Source organism: Mangifera indica, chromosome 5, assembly GCF_011075055.1.
Source record: "Mangifera indica cultivar Alphonso chromosome 5, CATAS_Mindica_2.1, whole genome shotgun sequence".
Taxonomy (NCBI): domain Eukaryota; kingdom Viridiplantae; phylum Streptophyta; class Magnoliopsida; order Sapindales; family Anacardiaceae; genus Mangifera; species Mangifera indica.
Genome location: NC_058141.1, coordinates 10,521,918 through 10,535,210, shown reverse-complemented (window position 1 = coordinate 10,535,210; position 13,293 = coordinate 10,521,918). Strand labels below are relative to the sequence as shown.

General features: G+C 33.6%; 2 protein-coding genes across 3 annotated transcripts; one reads left to right on the top strand and one right to left on the bottom strand.

The window, feature by feature from the left end:
* Positions 1-318: 318 nt before the first annotated feature.
* LOC123215276 (wall-associated receptor kinase-like 15) lies at positions 319-2,040 on the top strand. 2 transcript variants are annotated; one of them, XM_044635304.1, is made up of 3 exons: positions 319-1,250; positions 1,346-1,424; positions 1,816-2,040. In XM_044635304.1, the coding sequence occupies exons 1-2, from the start codon at positions 389-391 to the stop codon at positions 1,396-1,398; spliced, it is 915 nt and encodes a 304-aa protein (XP_044491239.1). In that variant the 5' UTR covers positions 319-388; the 3' UTR covers positions 1,399-1,424; positions 1,816-2,040. The 2 variants fall into 2 exon arrangements, with proteins under 2 accessions (XP_044491239.1, XP_044491238.1); XM_044635303.1 differs by lacking the exon at positions 1,816-2,040 and having other exon boundaries at positions 1,346-1,518.
* Positions 2,041-2,248: 208 nt separating this feature from the next.
* On the bottom strand, positions 2,249-6,770 carry LOC123215275 (hydroxyproline O-galactosyltransferase GALT6-like). Its single transcript, XM_044635301.1, has 7 exons — positions 5,490-6,770; positions 4,840-5,072; positions 4,477-4,767; positions 4,234-4,362; positions 3,900-4,073; positions 3,011-3,118; positions 2,249-2,883 (listed from the first exon to the last, which is right to left on the bottom strand). The coding sequence occupies exons 1-7, from the start codon at positions 6,355-6,357 to the stop codon at positions 2,674-2,676; spliced, it is 2,013 nt and encodes a 670-aa protein (XP_044491236.1). The 5' UTR covers positions 6,358-6,770; the 3' UTR covers positions 2,249-2,673.
* Between the last annotated feature and the right edge of the window lie 6,523 nt (positions 6,771-13,293).

The following is a 13,293-nucleotide window of genomic DNA, read 5'->3' as shown; positions in this document are numbered from 1 at the left end:
CTAAGAAAAATGCTGAAAACAAGGCATCTAAAGATGGAAAAAAGCTTAGAAACCAAAAGCTAGCCATCCCAACACCCAAAGTAATAAAAACACAGCCAATGGTATTAATTCTTTTCCGGTACGAGCAAAATGTAAAGTGAAAACGTTTATCTTTCACTCTCTCTTGGATCTTACCATCTAAACAGAAGAAAGGATATATATTTCTTCCTTTTCCTTTTCACTAAGCAAATATAGTGTAAAGCCACGTGCTGCTTGAACCCCGTTAAGTAAGCTAAACCCCCATATAAAATATGTACAAATTAAGAGCACATTCCACATCTCACTTCCTCACTTCACATCTCAATTCTCTCTTAGACATACACCTGCTCTTTCCCAAATTTGGTTCAAAATGAAGCTACCTTATCCTTCAATTACACTCTTATTCTTTTTCTCTCTAATCCGCTATCTTCCTTCTTTGGTTTCATCACAACCTTGCCAAAGAAGCTGTGGCACACTGCCAATCAAGTACCCCTTTGGCTCTGGCCCTGGCTGCGGCGACCCTCGATTCCAACAATTTGTTACTTGCAATGATCAAAAACTCACCTTGACCACACACACAGGCTGCTACCCCATCACCGATATAGACTACATGAATCAAGTCATATACTTGACGGATCCTTCCATGTCTACTTGTGCTTGTACACAACCAAGCAAAGGTTTTGGCCTTGACTGGAATGCTCCCTTCAGTTTCCATGAAGATAATGTCTTTACTCTACTTGACTGTTCCATCGCTTCCTCACCTATCTACAAATCAAGCACATTCAATGGAGATAACAGCTCGGCAGTAGTCCCTTTATGTGACAAAAATGGGGTAGCCATTTGCAGTTATTTGTATTCTTGTAGAGCAATTAGCACCCTCAACCTCCCTATCTCTACATGTTGTGTTTATGCACCGGTTGATCTGGGGCCTTCATTTGACATGGATTTACAGAAGTTGCAATGCTCTTCGTATTCCGGGTTCTACAGCTTCAGTGGGCAGGAATATAACCCGGAAAATTGGAAGTACGGAATAGCACTTAAATATAAATTCAATGTGTATAACGACTATCCTGGCACATGTGCCAACTGCGAGAAGAGTAATGGAGCTTGTGGATACGGTGGAGCTTACAATTCATTTATCTGCAACTGTCCCAGTGAAGCGAACACCACCACAGACTGTTTCTTTGAATCAACCTTCAATAATGCTCAAAGGCTTCTCCCATGGAAGACAGGTACTGATTCTTTCATTTTCTCTTCATGTTTTGATAATACTGTCAGTTTTTTATCTGATTTCTTCAAGCATACATGAATCATCTCGATGTTGCAGGGACTCGGCTGACCGGTGCCTTGACATTGATTCTGGTTTGGGTCATGCTGTAGAATGTAATTTGTTAGAGAGATGAAAGGTATTTAAGTACTGTTAAGTGTTGAAGTCTCTTTTGTTTCTTGTGTAAGTTTTATGAGCATAGAATCAAAGAACAAACCACTTGGTGATGAAAATTTCTTGCGTAATATTGACAATAAGCACCCACCAATTAACCCAATTATAAAGGCCTAAAATTTGTTACATATTTTGTATCCAAAGCATCAAATATGTCTGGTCTAGGTTATAAAAATACTATTCTCGAACCTGCTAGGGGAATTGATGATCTCAGAATGATCATGGAATAAGGTCCTCTTTCTTTTCATCATAAAGGTTCTTCTTTATGCCTACTTTCCTTTGAAGCTCTGGAAAGTGGTAAACTTTATGCCCATTGTTTGATGCTCTTATCTTTGAGTATCCCACTTTTTATGCAGGCTAGACAACCATTTTATTGAAGAATCATATTACTTGTACTCATATAATAAGTGGGCAATGAATGCAAAAACTTTATCTAGCTGGGAGTGATGTTGCTAGAGCTCTTGAAAGTGAAAATTTTGGATGTAACAGCACTTCATCTAGCCAATGGGGAGTTTTAAAGTCAGGACGTATGACATTCAGATACTCTCTCGTTGGCCACATTCATTTTGCACCCAAGTTTTTTTTTTTTCCTAGAAAATGCAATAAAAATTAAATACAATTCAATAAAATGCTGTCATAATTTTTATTAATTTATTTTTTCTCTCACTTTATAATCAGCTACTAACATATTAACACTTCAGTTTATAAAAAATATGTCCATATAATTTATTTGTACATATAATATTAGTTAGAGTAAGCCAAACCATTTAACTGTTACAACAATGGACATTTTAGTTTGCAACTCCATCCTCAAGAGAGAATGAACCATAAATACTTTCATTCTCCGCCTGTGTTTCCAATTACAACAGGGTGTTATATTAAATAGTCACAAATGAAACCCCCCAACTTGAACATTTAGCTAAAAGATACAGGGTTTCACTGGTTTTGGGAATACAATCCAGGTGTGGTCTATGAAAGAAAACCTTGTATATATTCCTAAAGTTTTGTTCCGTCACTATTCTTACATTTACGAGCGGTAAATTTGGAAGAATACAAAGTTAAATCATAAATGGCCAAAACATAGAATCGGTGATGAAAGGGAGAGAACTGGCCTAACCCTATCACTTCAATCCCACTAAATATACACAGAGACTTACTATGACTGCAAAATTGTTCTCAGATTTACCATACTGCAACTGGACAACATGGCATTATCATCTCATGTTGCAGCACTGTGGCTTTCCTCGCTTTTGCAACTTACCCCACAAGCATGTCATCTGTCTAGGAGATTGGTAATGAGCAGTATAATAGTCTTCGATGCACCCATGCTGGCAGAACTTCAAACTATGAACATACTCAACTGGTTTTGTACTATTGAACTTTTCCACCCACATTCCCATGCTCACGTCTTCCATCTTGAACAACTGGACGGGCCAACGATTTGGTTAAAAAGAATAATGACTACTTATCATCAAAAAAACTTCACACAAATCTTGCACATATAGACAGCAACAAGAAGTTATGTGGATTGCAGGCAGATCAATAACTTACTCTTAGCATGTGTTTTTCAAATTCATTTACGATAAAATGTCCAATGTCAGAAGACAAAATATAACCTGGACCATTTGCATATGGTGGATAATCTTCTTCAGGCCATTCCTGGAACTCACCAGAAAGGAAATAGTGTAAGCACTTGTTCAAGATGTGACAACCAAAATTCTACAAGCGAAAGATACATACTAAAAAAATAATCATTAATTATTAGGTTAATAAAATCGAGAATTATTGATCATCTGGAAATATAGCTCAAGCAGCACTGGACACATAATTGCCACTTATGCCAGAAAAATGATCGGTTAAATTTTACTACTCTAACCACACCACAAAAGGATAAAAAGAGAAAGGAAGAATGTAACGTTCGTGTAAGACAATTCTCTTTTTTTTTTTTTTTTATGTAAATTTTCACAAGCACTACATATGACCAATTATGATTGGTCTTCATTCCAAAAGCAAAAAATTCCTCTAATCTCCAAGTAAGAAAGAGCAAGTACAGTACCATTACTGAAATATTCGAGACCAAACAAAACAAAAACCAAAACAAAAAAAAAAAAAAACATATATTCTTTCACACCTTCAACCAAAATTCAAATAATGGAAGGAAACCAAATATCATGTCAAATAAAAGCATGGTCTCAATTGAAAAAGAGAGATGAATGGAAGGAAAAAAAGAGCAGATCCTCAATTCCCTTCATTTTACCACACCTTCAACCAAAATTCAATTAATGCAGCCAAAATTGATATATTAGAATAATTTCAAAACAGATAGTTACCATGTAAACAAAATCTGAGCACAAAAGTGAAAACTGTACAAAGAGCAAGAAAAAGAAAACTAAGGAAATGGGTCCTCCAGGATTTGCAGAATTTAACAAAAAATGCATACCTCATATGTTACTGCCCATTTTCCATTACGGAGGGGCTTGTGATAGTAATTTATGTTCCCAATATACAGGCTCTTATCTCTATTGACTTTCTTTGCTTCCTTGATGACAGCATCCACCCGAACAAATGTGTCATCATCACACTTCATGATATACTTTGCAGCAACTGTGCGAACCTGTAAGCAGCGATGAGGATAATGCATTTTTTCCTTCTTTTGAAAAGGAATAAATAATATAAAAGCAAAATTTAAAATCTGAAAATTTTATAAACACATAGGCCATGTACTATTTTATTTTCTTGAATAATGAAGAAAGTTGAACACTGCTGCCACTCACCCCATATTCACAGATTGCAACAGTCTTCAGTACAACAAGGTCATAAGCATCCATGTAAGGAACTATCACAATATCACCAAAATACTCTGCTTCTTTCTTTAGGTCCACATTCACTTCTTTTCTTCCATGCTGTGGAGAAAAAGACCCAAAAATAGCAGGCATTATTAGCTCATACTGCACATTCAATATAGAAGATTTCTCATCAAAAAGAGATATGGCATACTACCCTGCTTCCATCCTTACCAGTGCAACAAAAAACCGAGCCACCACTTTGGAAGATTTAATTAACTTGTGTTGCATCCAAGACTTCCTCACAGCCATCCGCTCAGCAAAATGGTTGCCAGCAGAAAGGATTCCAATAAAAAGCTCCACCTGTCCGTGAGGTAAAGGTGGAGCTTGCCACTTACTTATCATTTCAAGATGCTTTTGGGGATCAAAACTTGGATGAGAAGTGGGTAAGGAAGCAGCATATATAGCGTGCACATCAACATTACCATTCACAGCTAGTCCAGTGGCATCCTCAAGAGCAAATCCCTGAATATATTTATTGTCAATTTAAGAAGTTCCACCTTCATCAAAAATAGGCAATATGACAAGGTTACTCACAGTTCGATAAGGAAAAGACGCAATATGGTTTCCATCGATATTAATATGGTAGCCTTCAAAGCCAGCTTGTATCGTAAGAACAAATAACTTGCCCTCTGCAAATGGGTATGGCCATTCAAATGTCACTTTCTTGGTTCGCCCAATCAGCCTGTTCAACCACCATGTGGCCTTAGATTCTTCTAAGTGATCGTCATCATCACGAATCCATTTCTCACATTTCACTCGTCCATCAACTTCACAAAATGCAACATAAATGACGGTGAAAAGTAGCCCTTTAAAAAGATTAAACAAGCTAATTTGAACCATCAGTCCAATTTTCCATATTACCAGATTGAGACACAATTAAACTCCAACAATCAATCAGTTCTTACTCATCAATTAGATCAATGACAAACACACACAAAATAATTTTCACAGTAGCATTATGACAATTTCTGACTTTGTATCAACATTTATCATAATTCTTAAATAGCTTAACAAAGGTCTAAACCTTGCATATCACCTACAACTGTAATCTATACCAGCAAATATCAGCTTACTGAATAGACTATATTTACTTACTAATATATCAGCTAAATGTGGTTAAATGTTCTCACATTGCACAAAAAGCAACCAGAAAAACAAAAAGACAAAGTGTAATCATTACTTACTAGTTTCGTCATCAGCTCTAGATTTCCAGCCTTCACATCTATGAGCCGAACCCCACTGCATCCTATAGCAAGTGTTCATTTCAATCACAGGCTTGCCGCTCCAATCACCCTTCAATCTCGGATTAAAATGCAAAATCCTCGGTGGGTCCTCCCCATCCACCGTCTTTAAACCCTGCAACTCCATTATAAACTGGGAAACCATCAAAGACTCCTCCCCTTCTTTCAACGTCGCTATCTTCGGATCATTCTCCGGATGTGCCCAATGCGGCAAACCAATAACAGTAATATGCGAACCCAGTGTTAATCCACACGGCAGCACCATGAGATGACCCCTCTTTAAAAAATCCGACCCGGACATCCTAATCGAATGCGGACAAGACTCCGATTTGTTCTCCACCGTCTTGTTTGTTTGGGGCTTGGTTGAAGCAACGGTTTTCCCGGATTCAAGTTCCTCCCAAACTTTCTTACCAACCAGCCACGCTTGCTTCGCCGTCTTGTGGAGAAAAGAGAACTCGTCTTTACTTCCTTCAATGTCTTCAAGTGTGCTCTCGTTGAAGAACAAGCCGGAAACTTTCTTGAACTCCCGCATTCTCCGCTCCGGTGTCCGTGAAAAACTATTAAAATCGTCCCTTGAAGGTCGACTCGCCGCGTTCAACTCTTCAGACTCGGTTTCAAGCAGCACATGCTTGGGCAAAGCGTTATCGAAGAACCCAATAGACCCATCATCGGACTCAGAGTCGGCAGTTCTGAAAACAAGAGGAATTTCAAAGCTCATGAAGAGAAGGTAACTAAACAAAACACCCATCAGAAATTTAATCATCCTGAGTCGACTCAACGTCAAAACCGACTCAAATTTCCCCCGCTTCATTTTGAAAAAACAGTCAAATAAAAAAACCGAGGACAGGATCACAGTGTTTGGGTTGTATTATCGTCCGCTGTTGGACAAAACTAACCCAATAAGGCGAGGAAACTGGGAAGAGAGAAAAGTGTTAAGGCAGTTAAGAGTCAGCACTTGCTTGAAAGAAATGAACTGAAAGGGAAAGGGAAAGGGAAAGGGAAATGGAAATTAAATTCTTTATATTTTATTTTGCTTTAAATGGCAAAAAAGCAAAGTATTATTTAAAAAAATCATTTAATGCAAAATCCCATTGCCTTCCATCCAGATCTTAGGCTGTCGTATAGCTGGGTTTGGTCTGCAATGGAAAAAACTAATGGCAATGGCGATGGCAATGGCAATGCTGATCAAGTAAGAAATGAAGAGAATGGTGGAGTGGAGGACTTGCTTTTGCTTCTAATTTATTAATAATATTTATCTACCAACAACATTATTAGATTAAACTAAATTAATAACATGTTTTCCCCTTAAATATCAATTTAAAGTCTAATAAAATCTTTCTCACTAATTTTATTACAATTATCCACCCCCACAACAACAGCTGTCCCTTCCCCCCCTTCCAAACGTAAATAAATAAACATTTTAAACGTGATCATCCTTGTGTTCAACCGTTAACACCAGAACGAAAAGGCATTACATGGCTTTTTTTTTTTTTTAACCGATTCGAAGAGTTCCACACGTAACCGATTTAGTATATAAAAATAAAATAATATTTAATTATAAAATAATATATAAAATATATATAACAATAATTAAATTATGTATTATATTATATATTAAAAATTTAATTTTTTATATCATATATTAAATATCGTATTATATTATATGATATAATTTTAAAAAAATAAAAAAATTATAATTAATATAATATTATTTAATAAAATATCACACACGGTTAAAAATTAAATTTTTTTTTATACAAATCATTGCTATAGTACAGCATATAAATGCATATAGTTTTATGAAATTAAATAATAATAATAATTTATAAAATCTTGCAAATAGATTTTGATGGTGGGGACTTGGACAAGACGGGTCTAGTTTAGGTGGTTGGTGGAGTTTTTAATCGTTGAGGTTGTCTTTATTAACTCCTTTTTTAAATTTTAAATATTTATATAGCAGGCAACTGACTTGGAAGAATTTCAGATTGCGTTTTTTTTTTATTCTTCATTTTCGCCAGAGTGTTATAGCTACTTTGATGTCGACTACAAAATAAATCCAGGCCAAAAATTATTTTATTTTATTTTGGAAAAAGACTTATTTCCACCCAAGGATTGGTAAAATCTCAAACTCATATTAATTAATTTTTAAAAATCTAAATAATCATTTTTTTTATTAAAATTTATTATTAGAATTAAGAGTAAAAATTAAAAAAAAACTAAAAGATACTCATATTTTTTTCTTATATTTAAAAATCTAATAATTTTTTCTATCGAAAGTTGAAAAAGTGATAATTTTTTCTAAAGAATTTTATTCCTTCATTTTCCTTCTTCGACGATTGTTCTTTGATCGATTTCCCATATGTCAACGCTCCCTCCAACCTCCACTATGAAGACATGACCACTAAGAGGCCATGAAGGCGACGACTAGAAGCAGTGTCATCAAAGATCCGTCTAGTTCCACTTTGACATCGTTTCCACTTCCACTTTCAGATCTCAAATCTTAGCGTTGCTTCTAGTTTGACAAATCTTAGCATTGTCCAGAAGCATCCTCAACGAATCAAAGCAGCACAAAAATGGTTAAGATCTATCACGTGATGGATCTAGATGAAGTCAATTTCTCATAAACTTGTCAATTTCTCAAGTCAAACATCGAATATCTAATTATTAATATTCATTTCTCTATCGTCATCTTGTTACACTTGCTCTTAAGCTTTCTATTTTCCCTCTACCATTAGTAAAACCTTAACCTTAAGATTAATTATGTTTATTTCTTTGTTCTTTTGAATAAGTTGAGGCTTATATATTGTAAATCTTCTTTATTTCTATAAAACTAATATCTCTCTATATTTTAGTTGACCTTTCTTATATCACTCATTGTCACCACCTCTTAGCTGTTGACACTTTTTTTTTTTAATAACCAGGGATGGATGGGTAAACTTGGTGTACGGTTATCATACCTATAACTATTGTATCAAATAAATCAAAGTTTCACAAGTGTGATAGAAACTCGAATCCAAGCTTTCATCTTGAAAGTTTTAATGTTTTACCAGTTTTACTAACCTTTAGGTTCTCTGTTGTCACTTTCCTCTTTAACAAACAAGGTTCTGCTTCTAAATTATCATGTGTGATAATAAATTATCGTCTAGATTCTAGAGATGAAAGTGTTGTGGATTAACTGCATGTATCAATTTCAGTTTCATTACTTACGTGTTTTTTGAGACTCTTAACTACACTATGGATTGAATCATTTGATTATTGTAGTTGTTGTTGCCTTTTTTCCCTTTGTTTTCATCATGATAATTGAATTGTGTATCATATCATTATTAAAAATCTAATTTTTTGTATCATGTCATTATTAAAAATCTAATTTTTTGTATCATATATTGAATATCATATCGTATCATGTGATACAACTTTTAAAAAATAAATTAATAAAAAATTATAATTGATACATCATCATTTTAAAAAATATCATAAACATCCTTGAAAATTTAAAAAATTTCAAATATATCTTTAATCTATTATCTTTTTCTCTAAAAAAATGGATCGATTTATATTGACAAAATGTATAGTGTTATAAAACATGTATCATATATTATAAAATACTAATAACTATTATTTTTGTAATTTTAGCTTTCATCAGTCTATCGGGTTTTGTCGATGGTATTGTACGAGGTTGTGGTTTATGCAAATTGTTTATTTTTTGAGGAATACTCCACCTTTGGAGCAAAAGGATTGTAATGGGTGGGGCATGAGTAAATGGTGCTACTTTCAACTTGGGGCAAATAAATTAATTGGATACTTACGATATTTTATTTAGTTTAAAAGTAATAAAATATTATTATAATATTTTATTATTAATGATGATAAAATAGGTAATAGAAGAAGCAATATAAATACTATTTCCATTTTAAATATTAAAAAATTACTGACATAATCTTTATTTTATTATATTTTTATCTTTATTTATTTATTTTTTAGGATAAAAATATTTTATTTTCAATTAATATAACAAGTAACATGAATAATATTTTACAATAATTATATTTAAGTACATTTAAGTAAAATGACATTTTAGTCTTCTTTTATTATATCAAACCAAATATAATAATTATTTATACTTACAAATTTTTATTAAACATAGTAATATTTTATATTCATTAATTTTTTAATTAATTTATCTTTATGGTAATTTTTTATTTTTAGTAATAAACATTACTCTAACCGAATGCACCCTAAGAGTCATTAATGTTAGAAATTTTACCAAATATGAGCAAACATTAATCATGTTTTAATTTTATAAAATTTAGGTAAATATAGACTCATGAGTTATTTTTTATAGGCATACCACGATAAATTTTGTTGAATGCTCAATGCATTTCATGTAAGGCTAGATTCGAAGTGAGTTTGCTTGAGCTTGATACAAGTTTTGCTAGAAGGAACCTGAACCCAACCTTGATATATATGAACTTGACTCTAAACCCGAGTTAAAATATATTTGAAAACCAATCACAAGCCCAAACCTGATCTTGACATATACGAACCCAAGCTAAAATATATTAAAATTTTTTAAAACTACACTACACAAGCCACAAGTGAACCAAATCGAATGAATTCGATGAGCCCGAGCCAGGTTTGGTTTGTGTACATGAACTCCCAATCCATGAAGCGAGCTGAGCTCTTGAGTTCGATGAACCTGAGCTAAGCCCCCCAAAAATGAGCTGAAAATGAGTTTTACCTTGCTTGGGCTTGGTTCGGCTTAAATCTAGCCCTAATTTCATGTATTAAATCAAGATTTTGACGATACAAGTTTAGACTATTGAGTTTGTGATGAGAGGCTTGGTAAATTATTGTAAAAAGAGAGCTAGGTTCCCTTACGAATGCTTGTACAATGAAAACACCTCATTCTAAATATTGTTATTTTGAGCATATATGAAAAAGGATGACCAATTTCATTAAATCAACAATCGATTAGAATAATAAGCAATTCTACATTAACTATGATGCAATTCAGGTTTGTTTAATTCTCTAATCTATGAATTTTATTATTTTATAACATGTATGTAAACGAATCAAAATTGATGTTGAGATTAGACTGACTGATTTTGATGAATAATTTTGTGAAAATTTATGTAGTTTAATTTAACATGTGGTATCAAAACTATGCATTGTATCATTGGCATAAAGTTATAGGATCTATTTTGTGAAACTAAAATTAATAATTTTGGATTAAAATTGTATCATTTTCATTCTAAGGTTTATAGGCAAATTTTAGGCATTTTGATTCAATTAATATAAAATCAATTTTGATGTGAAATTAGATCATCATCATGACCTAGAATACATTTGGCATCATTGCCAACGTTATTTCTAGGCTTGATTAAGCCTTAAATCGCTGTTGTTGGCAATGATTTTGTCTTACTACCATGATATCGAGGCATAATTTTGGCCATCAAAATTGACTTTGATGTAATCCATAGGCACATATGGTCTCCTAGAAATCATTACAACATTTTAATGGTCGAACTTAGTGTCAGTCAGTCTAAGAATTATGAATTTATGGCTAGGGTTTTTTTTAATATTGTGGATTGATTCTGGGTTTTTCTAACTTAGAAACCAGACTTATAAGAAAATAGGTTAAGTAAATCCTACCCTGGTTAACAATCAACTTGCATTTGGTCAAATTGATCAAATCAACAGGGCAACCTGTATTAGGTCAAATCGGGCCACTCAACTTGGTTAAAAAGTCATCTCATACCATGCCAAAATTGGTCAAACTTGACTTAATCAATAGGTCAAATGTTGTCAACCCAACCTAGTGAATGAGTCAATTAGAACCAAATTTAGGTGAATGTGCATAATGGTGCATGATGATGCCTTGTCAATGCATGGCGGTGCATGTGATGTTCTATTGGCTCGTGGCAACGTGTTTGATGTTCTACCAATGCATGACAACACTTGCAATACTTTAACTAATGTGTGACGATGCATGGATATGTGTGGCAATGCATGGTGACATGTGCAATACCTCTAAGACTTCCTTTGTTATAATTTTTCACTATTAGAGACTTAAGTCTTAGGGAAAGTGTAACATCTACAAGTATGTTAAATAGTCATTTTGTCTATATTTATATGTTTGAGTATGTTCATGGTCTATTAGATTGAAATAAATGAAGTATTATAAAATTAAAGTGAGGGACAACCGTACACAAGATAGGCATGCCAATGTGTGAATTGTCATATCAATTGGAATGGATAAGTGCCATATTAGAAGAAGTTTAAGTGATGAACTGTTGTATGTACGAGGCATACACTCATTTATGACATTTATGGCATTATGCACTAGCAATTTAAATAAGACTTGTTAGTTATGCCTTAGGGATCATAATTTCTGATTAGATGTACACACTTTTATAGAAAAGAGAAATGGTGTTTTGAACTGATTTCCAACATTCCTCATGGTAGTCTGATGAGTTTTTTTTCGAAAACTAGAAGGTAACAAGGAAAGAGAGAAGGAGAACAAATAGGCAGCTTCAAATCTTCAAGCATAAAAAGGTAGGTAACTAAGACTATCTTACGAATTTTGTTCATGAATTTCTAATAGTTGATTGGGTTCTTTTCCCTTACCAAATTGAGTGTGATTAATTGATTGGATGATTTGGTTGTTGAAATTGAGTATTTTGTGCCCCATTATTATGCATGTTTTAGGTATAATTGATGGATCATGATTGCTAGTGTGATGTGGTTGAGATTCATGTTTGATTTGTGGATTGTTAGTTGATACAACCCATTCGAGCCTTTATTTTTATGTTTTTGGTTGTTTGATTATGTGAGAATGTGAATTGGTTAATAAAAATTGCATAGAAACACTTTAAGGTGCGAAAACAAGTTAATTTATGATGCCCACATGTCATGCACGACCACCTCTATTGTAGGGACGATAGTGTCATGAGTGAAAACATTTTATTCTAGGCCATGCGTTAACACTCACAGGTATGTTCAAGGTTATTTTTGCCTTTTTCCTTTCATTTTACTTGTTTGCATTGTGTGTTATGCTTTTTGGGTGTGCATAATCATGTAAGTGAGTTTACACACCCATGTGTGTGCTAAGAAGGGTATAATTATCATTTCTTGCAACATGAGTGAAAATGGCTAAGTCTAGGTGAAAAACACGCTCCTGTATGAAGGAATAGATGTCTGTGTGTGGTCAATAAATTTGAAAACTGGATATGGATCAATTTTGCAACAGTTTTGGGAAAACTGCCATTAGTTAGTAGGTAACAACACAAACGCCTATGTGTGGAAAGACATATGGTCGTGTGTCATATTTTTCTGGCAAAAAGAAAAAAAAAAGAAAACACAAGGCTATTTGGCTAAATATGCATTTAATATTTCTTTAGAGCAAAAGAGACTAGATAACGATCTAAGTGTGTTAAGTTCTTGCTGGAGAACGAGGAATCATTGGAAACTCACCAAAGCCATGTAAAGACTGTTATTGTGTCAGAAGAGAGGTAAGTACGATAACCTTTGCTTGAATTAAGATTTTTGATGTTGTAATTGTGCTATGATGGTAAGGAGTAACATATGAATTATAACCTACTGATTGAATGAGAATCTATGAGTGCTTGCCATTTTGTTATAATGACAAAAAATGATGAGTTGTAGGTCATATGAACGGTAAGATTTGGAAATGTCTATGCCAAGTTGCTAATGTTAGGATATTAATTAAAATAGACATAAAATTTTG